A 16,946-nucleotide genomic window follows, 5' to 3' on the forward strand; every position below is an offset into this window, starting at 1 on the left:
AAATACAGCCCGTCCTCCTCTGCAAAGACCATGCAATTTTGACACCATGCTCCTGTCCAGCCACCAGCACTGGGTTCCTGAGGGTCCCCTCCCTTGTATGTGCTGTGTACCAGGGCTGAGCGACACACGAACAAGCCTCCCTAAAAATGCACTTGGAACAATCACATTCAGTGCTAGCACAGTGTGTTGTTTTTCCTTGAATACTGTATTTCTTGCTCTTCTGCTGTGGTATTTTGCAGCTCTGTGCTGTAAATGCCTTTTTCACCTCAGAGACACCTGTGCTCCCCCAGGAAGATATACGGATCCCTGAGGTGTGGCTGATGCATCGCTGTGCTCAGCTTGTCAAGTTGCTGGGGGTCCTCTGGGACTGAGGGTGCTTTGTACATGTCAGTTGTGATTCAGTGAAACCTGCTTCCATCTGAACCCGCCGTATCAATCAGAGAAGCCACGTAATTAATTATGACTGGGCTGCACGGACGTTGCTCACATCGGGAGCCCGAGCGCTGGAGCTGCTCGTGCTGATGGTGGGCACGAGGATGAACAAGATGAATAGTGACACTGCCCTGAACTGTGCCTGGCTGCTGTCTTCTCCTGCCATCCATCATCATCACCACACGTTGGGTGGGAAGGGGAAGCACTTCACAAAGGAAGGGTCAGGGTGGCGAAAAAACTTTCATACATCTCTATTCTCTCCCCAGAAAGCAGCTTAAACCGTGTTTCTGTTGGGCAGTGGATGCAGTATTTGAACACAGAAATGACAGCAGGAGCCCCCTCCCCTCAGAAAAGAGAGGTTAATTTGTCAAGCCATGTAAAGCATTTTAATTACAATTCGTATAACATGTATAAATAAATATTACATTCTTTCAGTCTACAATGCATACTAGGCATATCTTGTTAAAATGTCCATCTATGTTACTGGGTGGCAGGATTGATTTTGTCCAAGTAAAAAAAAACCCAAACTACTGAGTTTAGTAATTTAAAAAAACCCAAAACAACAAAATACATGGTAAAGACAGGACAATGCAAGTGCTTCTGGCTAACAGTCAGGACATAATACTGCTTTCCAAAGGCTGGGTATACCATCTTCCTTTTAGTTAGGAGAGGTTTTGGATGACAGTGGTTTCCTCATTGTATAGATTTTGATCTGTGTCCTCCATTAATGGGAACTGGTACTGAGTCAACACAGTTCTGCCAGTTTACACCACGAATTAAAACTCTATTTTGTATTTGCTTCCGATTTATTACTGGGTCGGTATTTGTTTTTTCAAAACATCAGCTTTACAATCTAGTCTAAAACTTTCAGTCTTAGCTGGTCCAATGGCAAAAAAAAAATTAAAAAAAATCTATAAAACAGCTCCAGGTATTTCTTGGTCTTGCTTCAGCAATATTCCCCTCCCTCCCCCCCAACAGTCAGTCCAGAGGCCAGCTCTCCCAGTACAAGGAAATAAAAGTTTGGGGGCAATCAGTGTCTTTCTGTCCACTCTTCTTCTGGCTTTCAGAGCTTGATGAGAGCTGGTGGCATTAGAATAAACAGAAAATTACAGCACAAAATTATGAATTCATGAACTTGGCAAAAAAAAAACCAAAAAGCAAACCAAAATCCAGGCTGTACATATTTGGCCTGTGATGGTCTCAGTTCCAGGTACATTTAAAATGCACCAGTGGGGAGCTCCCATCCTTGGTACTTCTAAAAGCTAAAATAAAACAGCACCTTCTTCCCTTGGTGAAAAGTAGGAACTTTGGTTGTGGAAATTTAAAACGAGCAACTAAAGAAACAATCCAAACCTGAAAGGAAAATGAATACTTCTTCCAAACAGAACATATTTCTAGCTAAGGGTGAAATGGAGGCTTAGACTTTCAGAAGAAACACCGCATGGAAATTATTAGTCAATACTTATCCCTTGAATTCTTTAAATGACAGGAGACTATTTATAGCTAACTTGGATGTTCTTGGCCCATTGCGAACTTAAAGAATTTTAAATTTTCCTGTTTTCAAGATATTTAAAAGAAAAATACAAGAGGGAAAAATATTCTGTTTCAATTTACAAGACAAGCAGAAAGGTAAAAATAAAAATACCAGGTAATTTCTTCCTCCTTCATGTGTAGTGCCAAAGACACATCTTCACTTGAAATGAAGGAATAAAAAGAAATGGCTCGAGTAACAATCTAAAAAGTCTCCTTGTGGGTCATATGCCCATAATTGTGATGTTTTACTGGAAATAGAAAAAGTTATTGTTTGTCTCTTGCTTATTCTTTTCATGCTCTTATATTCTCTCATTTCTTTTTTGCAGATATTTTTCGGTACTTTGAAACAATACTATCATTATTATTTGTATGACCCATAAAATGAATTTTCACAACCTCATCTTGTTCAGTTCATCATATTGGTCACACCATTTCCTTGTTCCTTTCTGCTATTTAGATCCCACTTCCTAAATCCATGAGTAGCAGAATAACCACTGGAAAAAACCTCAAAACAAAGTGAAAAAAAAAACAAAACTAAAACAAACCATGGACAGTTTGGCAAATTTCTTTCCCTGATTATAAAAACTGCCTCATCATTTCTCCTGGTGATCCCTTCCCCTCCCCCTCTCCTGTCCCAATATATACTGTAGAACTGAAGGCATCAAGGTGTGGTTAAACCCCCCCCCAAAAAAAAAAAAACCCAGCGGGGAGCTACACTTTGTCTTTGAACTTCTCCATGTAGTTTCGTATCTCTTTGGAGTCCCCCAGGTCCATATCCTGGCACACCCACTTAATGTCATCGTCATTGCTACTCAGGATTGAGTTGACAGTGGGACAGCCGTCGTCCGGCGGGATGGTTGTGAACGTGGTGAATTTTACCCGCTTCCGTTTGGACGTCGGCGAATGTAAACCTTCCGATTTCTGTTCCTTCCCCGGCTTGCCCCCCGAGTCTGCACACCTGTGGACCTGGCCCTGGATGTTCTTCTGAGCACTGCCATTGAGGAGCTGGTTGCTCTCCTCGCTGCCCGAGCCCCGGTCGATAATGGTCGTGTGCTCGTCCTGCTGAGGCGACGCATCTGCCGTGTTCTCCAGCAGTTCTGCCTCGTTCCCCAGCCACACCCAGTCATGGGAATGGGTCATGGTGGTCTGTCCTTCCACCAGGACCTGCTTGTGGCGGTACTTCAGTGCAAATGTTGCACAGTTTATTAGGAAGACTAGAATTGCCAGGCAGAAGACCCCCAGCAGCGCGTACATCCCGATCTCCAGATCACTAAGGCCCCTGGGTGTCTGCACCAGGTCGCTGTCCTCTACACCCGCACTGCCCTTGGGGAGGTCCACTTGAGCAGGGAAGTTGGTGAAGTCTATGGGAATGTTCTGCAGCTGGCTGTCGTCCGAGAGTTTGCCGCCATCCAGCCTGTTGTTTTTGAGGACCTTGTTCTTCAGGATGGATTTTGCCGTGGTGCTGGCTTTCCTGACGGGGCCCTCCTCCCTCTCGGCCGAGGAGCCGCCGTAGTACCGCCCGTCCTGGCCGTAGCGCTCCTGCTCCGACGCCTTGTGCCGCCGGTCGCTCGCGTGGTTCTCGATCTCGTCGGCGTCGTAATCCCCACCTGTGAAGGAACAAGATTCAGGATGGGAGCGGTTCCAGGTGTGGGGAAAGACATACAGCAATTGACAGGACTTTATTATATGGACTTTACTGTTATTATGTGGTTTAATTGTATCCACACTACACAGTGAGCAGCCTGGATGTGCCGGGGCTTGCCACCAGTTTGCCTGCTCCCTGCTTCCCCGCTCCCCTCTCTGATAGGCTGAAGAAGCTGCAGAGAGGAGACAGTTACCACTTGCCCTTTCCTTCCCTGGTTCCTCCCACGTTCATCCCCCTTTTGCCTATGTCCCTACCCCGATTTGTTCCCCCGTTTGTCTGTCTCATGCTCCACCCCATATCCTAGCCCTTTCCCCACGTAAAACCCATAAAACCCCTACACCCCTCGATAAAGCATTCCATTTGCACCTCTACCTTGTCTCCGGCCCCATCCGTGCTGTGTCATGGCCCCATCCTCCCCTCGGACCATGGCACCCACCTGCATCAGAGTCTGCGTCGTTCTGGCCAAACTTCACCTTGATGTTGCCACTCCCCACAGCCAGGATGCTCTTCCTCTTGGACTTCTGGCAGGCTTCGGAGATCATCATGTCCACCTTGATTAACGTGCCCTGGCCTTCACCCTCCGCTGCCACAACCGGCCACCTGAAGGCAGCGCTGTGGTGGGTGGAGACGACGCCTTCATCCAGCGACACAGCAGAGAGGGAGAAGTCCTTGGGGTCGTAAATGTCCAGGGGAGTGACAGAGCTGTCACTGAACTGGATCCAGGTGCTCACTACAGCTTCCTGAAAAGAGAGGGGTATGGTTAAAGGCAGGGTCTTAAATAAAACAGCTCAACCCACTGCGGCTCATCGATCTCTCAGCTCGGAATGGCAGCTGGAGGAAATGGAAAACGGTGGCTCTGCACTGTGTTTAAAGCAAACCAACCTTCAGCTGATGGGGCAGAAAATTGGCCACATTTTTTCACTGAAGGTTCCACTGTTATCCTTCCTGCAAATGTTTTGCAAAAGAACATATAAAATAATTGATATGAGATGTCCGTGATACCAAAGTGCCCACTAACAAGCTACAGTTTTACATGGTTTATAAAGAAAGTAATTCTCGTCATACAAAAGTTGGAAGAGGCAAACCAGAAAAATGACTGGAAGCACTTGACAGAACACTCATTTTCTTCATGTTCCCCGTGCACAGGTGTAATGAGGAGCTGTCAAATTAAGCAGGGTACAAATATCTTGGCAGGAATAAGGAGTTACCAGAGTATCTTGGAAATAGTCGGAGCAGAAGATTCACCTGGAAGGAAAAGACTCAAAAAACAAATGCCATTTTGCTGGTTTTAAGTAAAAAATGCTTTATCCTTGAGATAATTAAAAAGTCCACTGCATTTTTGCATCAAGAAGAGGAGGATGGGAATTCTGGCATGATCTATACAATAAAAATACAAATGGCCTGGATTTAATTGGACTGTCTTTGTTCTCTGCAGGTAGCACTGTTAGAAGTCATCATTAGAAGCAAACACAAAGCCAGAGGTCAGCCCTTTGCTATTTGAAATCCCATCCAGATGATACAGATATTTACTTCTCCACGTCTCAATAGCTTTCTTTGCAGGAAATGTCTTTAATTTTTTATTTGTTCCATGTCTTGCCTGTTCAGGCAGCAGACAGGCAGATTGCCCGAGTGCAACTTCCCACAAAAGTGAAGTTCTTTTCTTCCCACACTTAAACCACAAACGGCCCTAATAACTTTACACTTGGGTACGTCAGAACAACTGGGCTGAAAATCACCACTGGGGAAAAATATTGCCACCCTCTTAATGTCCAGTCATAATAGAAATTTACAACTTAATATGGATTTCAATTGGCTACAATTTGTTACGCCATGGTTACAAACAAAGGGAATTGCTATCCTTCCAGTTAAATTTAAAGCTTTTCAGTGAAAACAGCAAGGGGTATTTAGCTGTGCAGAAGGTTGCACCATACTGAATATTTGATTTCCAAAGCACTATCAGCAAGTTCTTGAGGGACTGAAAGAAGAAAAATAAGTTGTGGCACAATAGGAAAGAAGGCAAAGTTCTTGGTGATTCAAATGTACTTCAAACAGCTGAAATGGAGCCAGGGTAACTCAGGAACTGGGGAAGCTGAACTGTGTAAGGAAACGAAACCAGCTGATCTTTCATTAGACAAACAACCCTGAAATGGCTGAACAGACAGAAACACAAAGCTACAGGGCACAGCTCGAATTTATATCATAGAAATCTATAGCAGAGCAAACCCGGTCACAGTAAAGCAAAGGATTTTTTTTTTTTTTATGGGTACATGTAAAGAGGAAAAGATTCATCTCCTCTGGCAATTCAACATCCTGTTGCCTTCCTTCTCCCTAAAACAAGAGGTCAGCCTCATGTACCACTGGGGAGGTGTGGAAGATACACTTAACTTTTCATCAACCTAAGCAAGGAAAAAACACCAGCAAGCACATTATCACAACAGGGCTGGCACTGCCTGCCAGTGCTGCTCTCTTTTGGAGAGCAGAATGAGAAAACAAGTGCAGCATTTGTCCAGCTGAGGCTGGAAATTATGAGACCTGTGCCTCCTCCCAGCTCTGCTGGGGACATCCATAGCTCCACATCTCTGCAAAAGGATTTGCATCACCAAATCCTTGGTGCATTCCCTGGCAGCCAAACCCAGCACACCTGGCACTGCAGAGCCCCAGCTGTGCAAGGAGGTTTCCTTGGTAGTACAACAGCACCTTTGAGGGATCTGGAGATTCTGTTCAGACACTGGAGAGGAACACACATGACAAGCCATATATTCTTCCTTCCTGTCTTCTTCATCCCTGTTTGTTTTTCTTATCTTGATGCCTTTCAGCTTTATCAGCCCTCGGGTACCTTTCGTATGCAGAAGAAGCCAGCATGGAAAAATTCAGCCCAAATGGCCAGAATCTGACAAAGTTGCAAGCAACTTCAAAACAACTTCTATTTTTTAATGCTATTTCTCTACCATTCTGCATTCCCAGTTTTATGAAGCAGAGACAGAGAAAAATGAAGTGGCAGTCAGCTGAAATCTGCAGGCACACATGTGATTTACTGTAGATAACAGAGGTGTGCAATGGCTTAGCCATTATTTTCAACCAGCACTGACGTTTTTTATTTCCAAGAGAGCCTTTCTTTAAAAGAAGAACCATTTTTTTCACAACACAACGTTGTCATGCTCATACTACGGACAGCATTAATTGAAACGGAAAGAAAACCAGTGAGAAAAAGAGGGAGAGAATTCAAAATCCTGCCAAAATATACTGTATCAGGCCAAATATTCTACTTGGCAAGAGATTACCTCCTCTCATTCACACTGTTAAAGGAAAGGCAAAGGCAGGGGAAGGAAGTGAATTTCCCAAATGATTATAAATTCTGATAAGCAAAAAAGAAAAAAAGAAAAAGAAAGAAAAAATAAATGATTTAGTACCACGTCCTTCAAGGAGCCGTTTCTGCAAATCCTGTGTACAGCACCAATAAATCCCCTCCCAGTCTCTGACAAGGTCCTCCAGTTACTATCAGCAGATGAAGACGGATTGGAGCCTTCTTACCTGGCAAAGTTGCTGCCCCTACTCTGATGCCCTCAACGCCAAGGTGACAAATGCTTGTGTTCTTTAATTACCAAGCATAAACAAAGAGTTTGAGGGATGATCTTGCTCTCTGGTCTTTCTTTCCTCCACTTTTCCAGTCTTTTCATAAATGCACACACACACACACACACATATGTGCTCAGCTGCACTCCCAGAACAAATGAACCACAAAGACACAGCAGTGCCCGTGTTTCCTGGAGAACAGGATGGTCTGTAATGGTGACTGTGATGATGTGAAGTGAGTCAGATAATGTACATTAGATCATGTTAGTGACAGCAAAATCCAGTCCAAGGGAGATGAAGAAACTGCTTCCCACAACCATTACTTATAATCATCAGGCTTTCATTAAACACATAAAACCCTTTCTTTATCAAGACATATTTTGAACTAATATTGAACTCAATTTTGTCTACATTTTTCCTTGTGTCTTTGCTGTTCTCTTCCCCCATTCCAGGTGTAATTTCAGCAAGGTGGCCAGCTCTTGATCTGGTGGCAGTTCCACCACCCTTTCTGGCCTTGAATCACATGGTGGCTTATCAGTCCAAAGATGCCACTTGATAAATCTTGTATAAACTTGCATTTTGCTTTTTGTTAATAGTTTTATCCCCCTTGTTATCCACTTGTAATGTTTAGGTGGGGAAAAGAAAGGGGAAAATGACAAGGATAGAAAAGTAACATGGCACTAATGGAAACCAACATTCCCAGAGGAACTTTGTATTTCCTGACCTGAAATGCTCCAAAGCCTGCCATGAGTCACCACAAACACTGGTTTTTGCTAGCTATGTCTGTTCCACCCAGATAAAACAGGGAGGTTCACACACCAAAAGGCAACCTGAATGCAGGGAGCAGAGCTCGTTTGGAAGCTCAGTGGAAAGCCCATCAACCAGAGATCTAACGAGTTCCTCCATGCTGGGACTTGCATGAGTTGCCTCTGGAAATCTGGGAGCCACAGTGATGATTATTTTTCCCTCTAAAGCATCACAGAGCATTTGAAAGTCTGCTTATCTCAGGATGTTCCACTGAGCCCATCTGCAGCATCACTGTCAGTGATTGCAGTGTCCTTCAACACCCCCACACCAGGGCTGTCTCATGCTTCAAGCAAAAAATAGGGGAATAAAGTTTGTAGGACTGGTTCCATTTTAGAGAATCCTGCTGCTTAGAAACACAGATGTGAAGATTGATCAGTACATTTGATTTTATTCCATGCTCAGAATAAAGAGGCCTTTTAATGGTCTTTATTCACTACAGCACGAATAAAAGTATTTGTGGATAAGCCCTCAATTGCTGGGGTCAGCAGCAATGGTCCTGGAGAGAGGCAGGACACCAAAGGAAAGAAATAGATGGCTCTGTAGAAAACAAATACATCCCTCCCTCAAATAAAGGCAAGGGGATACTCTTCTCAGCAGCTTGTATCAGACCAGCTCTGATTGTTCTGTCTGGGGACTGGAATGCTGAAATGGATTTCCCTCAAAGTTTTATCACATGAAATATCAAAGTATTACATGTGCATTTATTTTTAAGCCTGTGGCTTGTGTAGTAAAAATTGGGCTTGATGGTTATGATGTGGAAATGAAAGGCAGCCAAGACTCAGATCTTAATTCAAACCATGCATTCCCCCACTGTGTATTTCTTTCTCTCCTTTTTGTCCAATCTGCTAATGTGACATTCCTTTCCAGTGGGAATTTGCTTGTATTTGCAAGAGAATTCAGATTCTTATCTAACAATACCTCCTTTCTCCCTTTCCCATACTGCTTAATTCCTTTGTCATTCTTGTGAGCCATTTACATTGCTCTGTCAGTTTAAAGAAGACATAAATACAATTTAAGTGTAACTTATACTGCCAGGATGGGGTAATGAATCCACACCATAAAAATACTCCTATTGTCTGTTACTTAACTGTGAGGTGTCAGTGAACTCTCAGAACTGGTCTGAATGAAGGACATAAGCTAAAACAGACAATTCAAAAGGCAGGGACATGGAATAACTCCAGCTTGTCACCCTGACCCAGGTGGTGCTGAGCACCCTTGTGTCCCATCAGAGTGAGGACAGACATCCATATCCTCAGGGCTGGATCCTGTCACTGATGTCAACAGGCACCACACCTGAAACAGAAGAACTTGGCCTCTAGAAAGCACTAACATTGTTCTTTTTCCCTAAGAAAATGTCTGTAGTTTTTTGGTAGCACTGGGAGATACACCAATACACACAGCTGATTATTAAAGGGGTTTTTTTATTTCTTTACTGGCCCATTTCAGTTCATCAGACCCCATCCAACACCCTACAGTGACGAAAAAAACGGATATAACTGTGGGTTTCCCTGCAGAGCCAGCTAAGATTTGAGAGTTCTTGAAGCTCACTTAAATCAGAAAACACTTAAACAATGTAGGTTTTCTTTTATTTGCATTTTGGAGGAGTCTTTATGGTGACAGTGCTGATTTTAACAACCATCAGCAAGCCAAATGGAACAGCTTTCCTACCTGAGCAGATGGCCACTAAAAATAGATTACTCACAGCTACAGTTTCCAAATATTTAGAAGATACTTCATATTTGATATTTAAAAGTTGGTCAACCTGTGTCTATTTTTAGGCACCTAAATCAGTGATCCACTTCTCAGTGCTGATGAGCTCCCCACTGATTAAAAAAAAAAGTATGGGCTCAGAATCTTTCAAGGTCACCTTGTCACAGCAGGTAATTAGTTGCCCAGCTATAGATAAAGATATCTAATTTAAGGCATCCAAGATAAAAAAAAATGAGCTTATCTTCTTTAGATTGCTGAGCATTTGGAGAAACTGCCAACTTTTCAGGACTCGTGTTTTGGCTGCTTTGTGCTACTTATGCAGAACATGTTGTGGTCATTATAATCAAGGAACTAATCTAGTCATTATAGTCACTGAAAGAAAGCCACAGCAAAAACTCTGAACTCACTCCTAGGATATTAAAAGATCCATAACAGCACAATGTGTGTAATATTTTATGCCTGGCACTGCACTCCACAGACGCACTGCTGACTGTGCTGGGGACAATACTGAGCCTGCCACAGCTCCAATTCCCCAAGGGCATTTGCTAGGCTGTGCTGGAGCTTGGCTGTTGGGGGTTCTAAAGTGGAGCTAAAGGAAAACAGTTGACTAAGAACACATTGACTGGTTTTTTCCATATGACAACGCTGAGACACACACTATCATTCCTGAGAAAAATAAAACCTTCAGCTGTCTCAACTGTTATTTTTTCAGTTGCATCAGTAAGGTTTGCATGAGTTATCTGGGCCTTTTTATAAACTTGTTTGAGAGGAAAAGACACACAACCAATGAAGTCCTCACAACATTCAAGCATATGCTTAGTTCTGGGCTGTCTCGTTGGAAAAAACCCTTTCAAAAGGGCTTGATTTTCACAAAACACTCAGCACTTGCCTTCAGAATTCTAGCTCCAAAAAGATCTCAGCTGATACACTCCAAATCATGAGTCACTTCTTGCAAAATTTAGCCACAAGCATTCCTACATTTGCATTAATTTTTCTAAGGGAAAGTGACTTAAATGTTATATCCTTCATTCAAACTGCAAACGAAAGGAAAAGATGTCTGTGACTCCTATGCTATTTCATTTAATGTAGTGTGAAACCTATTCCTGTCTTATTTTTTGGGTGATGCAGATGCAAATTCTTTTTAACAGCCCTTCCTTGGGCAAGCCCTGCCTATAGGCTGAGTAAGGTTTAGGCTTGAGAACAAATGAGTGGCTTTCAATAGGTAGAAAGTGAATTGTGCAGTGTGTGGAATCACTTCAGGCCTCCAGGACAAAGGCACAAAGTGCCCCAAAAACCAGGGACTGTGCTCAGGACCCTCAGTGACCCAGCACGACCAGGGTCAGGACTTCAGCTGGAACTGACCCTCACAAATTTCCCAAAGTGAGGAGTGATGCTCCCAGCAAAGCCTTTCACAGGGAAAAAGGCAGGACACTTCTCTCTCTCTGGTTGAGGAGGAGGTGGTGGGAAGGCAGGCAGAGGCAATGGGGGTGGGCAGGCTCCAGATTGGAGGGACTGGGAGGAGAGGCAGAGCCTGAAGTGGGAATCCACAAGAACATCCTGCTCTGGGTGTGCAGGAAACTGTGACAGAAGGCACCAAGCACAGAAGGAGCAGGAAAACCTGACTAATTTGGGACCACTACTAACAACCAGATTTCCTTGAGCATTCCAGATCCTGGTGCACAGAAGGCTTTCCACTGCCTTCTAATAGAGTCTAGGTTTTGGGGTTTTTTTACAGATGGAGTCTGGAGAAGAAACAAGAGATTTTTGACTTCTGTAACGGAGAAAAAGGTGCTTGACTGTCTCTGGCCTCCTGTTTTAGAGTTGGTATCTTCACCACAGTGTGAGCAGCAAGCCCAGGATGAGGTCAGCAGGACAGCAGCACTGCCCAGCAGCCCTGTCCAGCTCTGAGGATTGCTCAGAACCAGAGCCTGGCATGCCCAGTCACTTCTGTATCAGAAATGTGCCACTCGGAGGATCCTGAAATGGTCTTGCAGAGGAACATCAGCTTAAACAAAATATTTCACTAAAATCGTTTCATAACACAGATGCTGAGAAAAATAATTTCAAAGCAAACCACGTTTACACATTTTTACTCTTCTGTATTCCTTCATAACTTGCCAATTGAAGTGATACATAATGACATGTCACATCATCCTGCCAGGCCATGAACAACAGGAGAAGTCATGATGTGCACTACTGAAATGCCCCAGCTCAATATGCCATAACCTGATGTTCCTAAATACCTTTATATACTCAGGACAGATCATCTATGTATCTGAGAAGCTGATAAAACATCTGGGTAGCCTTTCCAGATTCACAAGCTCTTTTATCTGCAATCAAAGCCATGATTCTTCCAATGCTGCTGCAGGACTAATGGTGCTGTGTCCTACAGAACAGGATTGGGTTAGGAAGGCTTCAGTTTTTGTTTTTTACAGTCTTTGTCTGAAGACAATGTGTCAGACGTGGTTTTCTAAGCCCTGAAAAAGGGTATAAATGCGTTAATTACATCAGATTCTTATGTTTACAGGATGCAGTAAATGGAACAGATGGGCAACGTGTCCTTCTAGTTTGGACATTTTCCTGTCACTAAGTTATAAAACAAACTAAATTATTTTTATGTTGCAGAAAATTAGGTAGCAATTATCATGAAAATGGGCCATAAAACTTGACTTGAGATCTCTCCCTATCTATGTGAGATGAAAAGAAGTTTCTGCAAGAGGAGTAGCTGTGGACAGACTTAATTGCATGATCCTCAGTCCCAGTCTTCAAATCAACTGACTGAAACAGAGCTTGTTCCACTGCTACTGACCCTTGGATTTAATCTGTGTCAGAGTGACTGTTTGACTTGATTTGGTGGTGCTCTCCAATATTCTTTTCCACAGGGGTTGTGACCTGAAACACACTGTTTGAAAGACCCCCTCTACAGAGAGGGGAATTTGCTGGCTAAATTAAGTAGTATCAGCACATGAACTGGATGATGAACCCCCCAAAATCCATATCAAAAATCAGTAAGGAGCCTGGCAATCTGTCATGACTCCAGGAGGGAAAAGAAATTTATCTGGCCATCCTCTGTCTCCATTTTACAGCTCTTCAAAATATTAAATTGCCACACACAGAACTCTGTGCTCTCAGGCATGGAAAACAAGGGCCTGGTCATACAGCAAACCAGGATCATTGTCCAGAGACTGCCTGTGCAGCAAAAATAACTGATGTCCATTATTTAAAGAAAGGGTATTAAAAATATAAGTATTCAGTGTAGTTAGAACTTCTACTGCAGAAGAAGTCCTCATTTGAAGGGAAGAAATGAGAAGACAATTCCAGAATATCTCCAAAGGAAAGCAATTAACATGGACACAGACCACACCAACATTTTAAAGTCTAACTTCTAAACTTGTTATGAATTAGATATATTATATTTGCATTGGTAAAACACTCCCCCATGCCAAAAGGCAACAACAGTAAATACAGAGTGTGCACTACCTGCTTAGGAGTGTGAAGCAACTCTTGGGCAACAGTTGTAGCCACGATAGCCCGACTGCTGGCAGCACTCGGCTGGAGGAACAGTGAAAGCCCAGACACCAGCTGCACCCCAAGGTCTGTTATGGTCACTTTGTCATCCAGCACAGTCACTGTCTTCTCTGCCAGGATGGAGTCAGACAGAGGAGACAAAACCTTTGGAGAAACACAAAAGAACCAACTTAGGAAAAGGCCGATCAATTAAAACAACCTCTCTTAAGGTTATTTCAGGGTCATCATCCCTTCTTGTCTCCAGAGCTTCATGCACAGGAAAGAATGGCAGAGCACACTGAAAATGCAGTCTGATTTCATTAGCAAGGTTGGAAAAACATCAGTGGAGAGGTTCTGGTTGAGAAATGGCATCCAATACTGACAGTCATCCTGTCCCACGTGTCTTATTTGCATCATTCCTCCAGGAGAGCTGATTTAAAACTTCCTTGCCCTGTTATTCTGTGTCTCCATATGGATGAGCTCATCAGACTCCCCGACTACTCCAAAGGGAGGTTAGAAACACCTAGGATTTGTCCTTTACTTCTTGGCTTGGAAATTCTTGTCTATTTTTCTGTTTCTGATGGAACATTAAGGTAGTAGGATGTCCTTCCCTTTAAAGAAGGGCCATGCTGCTGTCTTTAGGGAACTAAGGATAGCCAGTTCCTGCACATACTGACTTCTCCACATTCCTCATCTCATATCTACAGCCTAGATTGGCTGTGTTCACTCTTAATGCGTTGGCTTTAGTAAGGATTCAGCTGGGGCAGAACTGGGTGTTGGCCACTTGTGCCTTTCAGGGTTATTAACCAGGCTGAACTTTTTTTCCCCCTGAATTAATGTTTAAATAAATAAAATTAAACTTGGTACAATCTAAAGATCCCTGTCTCAAAAAGTCAAAACTGTGCCCGTCAGCTGACTGGTGATAACCTGCACCCACATGAGGAAAGAGCTCTCTGACTTCTCACTTAGCCTGGAAATGCTGCCTCTCCTAAACATCTCTGAAGGCTCTATGGCTTCCAGCTCCATGCCTTGGACCACCTCTAGCTTGGATCATTGTTGTTGGGTCAGTGCTGTGTGTGACACTCTAGGAGGTCATGGGAATGTAATGGGAGATGACCCTGTTCCAAGAGAGCAGAGCACTGTATCAGATACACCACATGGAGGTTCCCTGTGGGAATGGCAGAACGTGGCAGTCACAGAATCATCAAGAACCACCGTCCAGAGCACGGTACCTGCATCGTCGTCATTCCTACTTCCCTTCCAATCAAGATCCTGCCCTCCTGCAGCTTGGCAATGTGAGGATCCTCCAGCTTCATAAAATCCACCACCAGGTCTGTGATGTCAAACTGCCAGTCTGAGCCCAGCAGGTAGCTCAGCTGGCCCCAGGGGCTGGAATCCTCAGCCACGAACTGGGTGAGGACCCGCACCATGGCGTGCTGGTACTGCAGGGTGCACCCCCTTCCCTTCCGCTCGTCTTCATCCTCATCATCGCTGTCCCTGGTGGGCCTTGGGTTGCAAGAAAAGAAAGCATAAAGAAATTATTTCAAGAGCATTAGTGAAGACTAACATTAGAGTGCTGATGGAGGGAGAACCCACCTAAATAACAGCCCTCCCTTCTGGTTTTTTGGACCTCTGATGATTCTCGGCTACCTCCCACGATGAAGGACCGTACAAATGGATTATGCCACTTTTTGCTCTAAGCTGGCATATCCAAACAACAACTCTGTAAGTGGACCAAGTGCCCAAGAGAAGACACATGCACAGAATCAAAACTCCCACACATTTTAAAAGCCTTATTGTACCTGTAGATGTCCAGAGCAAAGCTGGGGATTCCAGGACTGCTGCTCCTCAGGGAAAGACGTTGCATTTTGGGTGCAGGTGCTGCATTTATTTTACAAACCGGCCAAGAAATTTAGCAAACTCAAACCCACCTTTTGTTGGAAACAACTGGGACTCTCCAGCCTTTGATCTGGCTCAGTTCTGTGTCTGAAATGTCGATCTGAAGGGGCAGGCGCGGAACCCAGACCGTGATCTGCAGAGGAGCGCTCAGATACTGGTAGGTGAAGTTCACAAGTGCATTCACCTTGCCTTTCATTTCTTTGCCATTGACAAAAACATAGTCACATCTGTCAGAAACCTGAGGGAGGGGGAAGAGAGAGAGAGGAAGAAGAAAAGGTAATCACTGCAACAAAACAAGCTCAAAGTGCAACCCCGGCAGCTCAAAACCAAAAACAAACAGAAAAGGCTCCCATCTCTTTATGTATGTTAATGATGGTCTTTTACAATGGGAGCAGCTGAACACAAAAATCCTTCATTGGTTCAGGAGGCATAATTATACTGGAGATGCCTAAAGACTGGGTGCTATTTCTGAAGCCGGCGGTTGATTTTCCGTTTGTGAGCAGCGAGCCCGTTGCAGTGCTGGGGAATTTTTAATGAGCGAGGCTCCTTCACAGCTTTGTCAAGAGGAACCCAACAAACCCAAACAGGTCTCCACAGAGGCAAGAAGTGAATCAAAGCTCTACCCTGATGATGACCTTCATCGGGGGGTGACGTTGCTTTCAGTCCCCAAGACAAAGCTGGCTCTGCAGTAGATTCCAGCCACTGAAGGGTAACAGAAGTCTACTCATTTCCTCTGCAATAAACATTATCTGTTTATAAATGTTTACATTTTGATTAAAGCTGTAACGTATTTCTAAACACTGCAGTAGATTTATCATTAATATGTAAATGCTGTCCTGAAATATAAGCAAGCATTATCATAGTCATGTAAGAGTTATACCAGTAATCACTTCTTTAATCAATGTTGTAATTTACAGACCATTGAGTTTTCTCATTTATTACGTTACTGAGTACTAGTGATAAAATCACTCCTGAATACATAAATCATTAAGAGGGATGCAGATAGTATGAAGTGACTCCATGTGATAAAGTCATTGTCATTTCTATTCCTAAAGGTGTCATAAATGTCTAGGGAAATCCTGTGGCACATTAATCATACATTAAGTGGCGAGCAATGGGAGCTGTTACATTACTAAATGAGCTGGTATGTCTGCAGAAATCAACAGCAAACCCAGCAGATCTCAGCTCCTCCACTTGCTCCCGTCCTGTCAGAATTCTATTTCATCACCCATAATGAGCATTGTTAATGGTGGCAATGCATTTCCCCACCTGTACATATATTTAGATTATCATCTGCTTCTTTTTATCCCCGCTCCCCTTCCCAATACCATTTTATTCAAATGAAGATTATCAGCTGAAAATGCCTGTGTCCGCAGGCTAATCAGACAGATGGATGTCCCCTGGGACCACAGGCACAGGAGCTAAACTGTTCCCAGTTCAACATACACATCCCATTTGTATCCTCTTTTGGGTTTAGGCACTGCTCATATTCTGAGCAGTAAAATATTTGATGGTGAGATTGCAAAAACAAACTTCAGAGAACATAATACAAGCATTTCTATGATGCATTCCCCAAGAGGGTTATTCCAGCAGAGTTACTGTCTCTCTCAGTGAAGCTGCCTGTGTCTCTCCACCAGAGATGAAGACCCTACAAAGTCTCTTAGACCAGATACCTAATCCCTAGATGGCTGAAGTTAAAAGGAATCACATGTAAATAATATACCACACATGAATGTCACCTATGGCAGAACATCCTCAATGAAGTTCAAGGTACAAGGGAGCCCTGGCTGATACAGACCCTAATTTCTGTCTTCCTCTGTAACCTCAGGAAACTCAATTC

The 16,946-nt window shown here is 43.7% G+C and overlaps 1 protein-coding gene across 2 annotated transcripts in view; it reads right to left on the reverse strand.

The window, feature by feature from the left end:
- Positions 1–795: 795 nt before the first annotated feature.
- The window catches only part of TMEM132C (transmembrane protein 132C), a 201,797-nt gene continuing 185,646 nt past the window's right edge, over positions 796–16,946 (reverse strand). The window contains exons 1-6 of one of the 2 annotated variants that reach the window (XM_027652328.1): positions 16,846–16,876; positions 15,139–15,344; positions 14,440–14,713; positions 13,181–13,372; positions 4,047–4,350; positions 796–3,572 (exon numbers count right to left, since the gene is read on the reverse strand). In XM_027652328.1, coding sequence (XP_027508129.1) covers positions 2,677–3,572; positions 4,047–4,350; positions 13,181–13,372; positions 14,440–14,713; positions 15,139–15,302 — 1,830 coding nt within the window. In that variant the 5' untranslated portion in view covers positions 15,303–15,344; positions 16,846–16,876 and the 3' untranslated portion in view covers positions 796–2,676. Of the gene's footprint in view, positions 3,573–4,046; positions 4,351–13,180; positions 13,373–14,439; positions 14,714–15,138; positions 15,345–16,845; positions 16,877–16,946 lie in introns of those variants that run through there. The other variant, XM_027652327.1, reaches the window with a different exon arrangement.

Source organism: Corapipo altera, unplaced genomic scaffold, assembly GCF_003945725.1.
Source record: "Corapipo altera isolate COAL_440 unplaced genomic scaffold, ASM394572v1 67, whole genome shotgun sequence".
NCBI classification, from domain to species: domain Eukaryota; kingdom Metazoa; phylum Chordata; class Aves; order Passeriformes; family Pipridae; genus Corapipo; species Corapipo altera.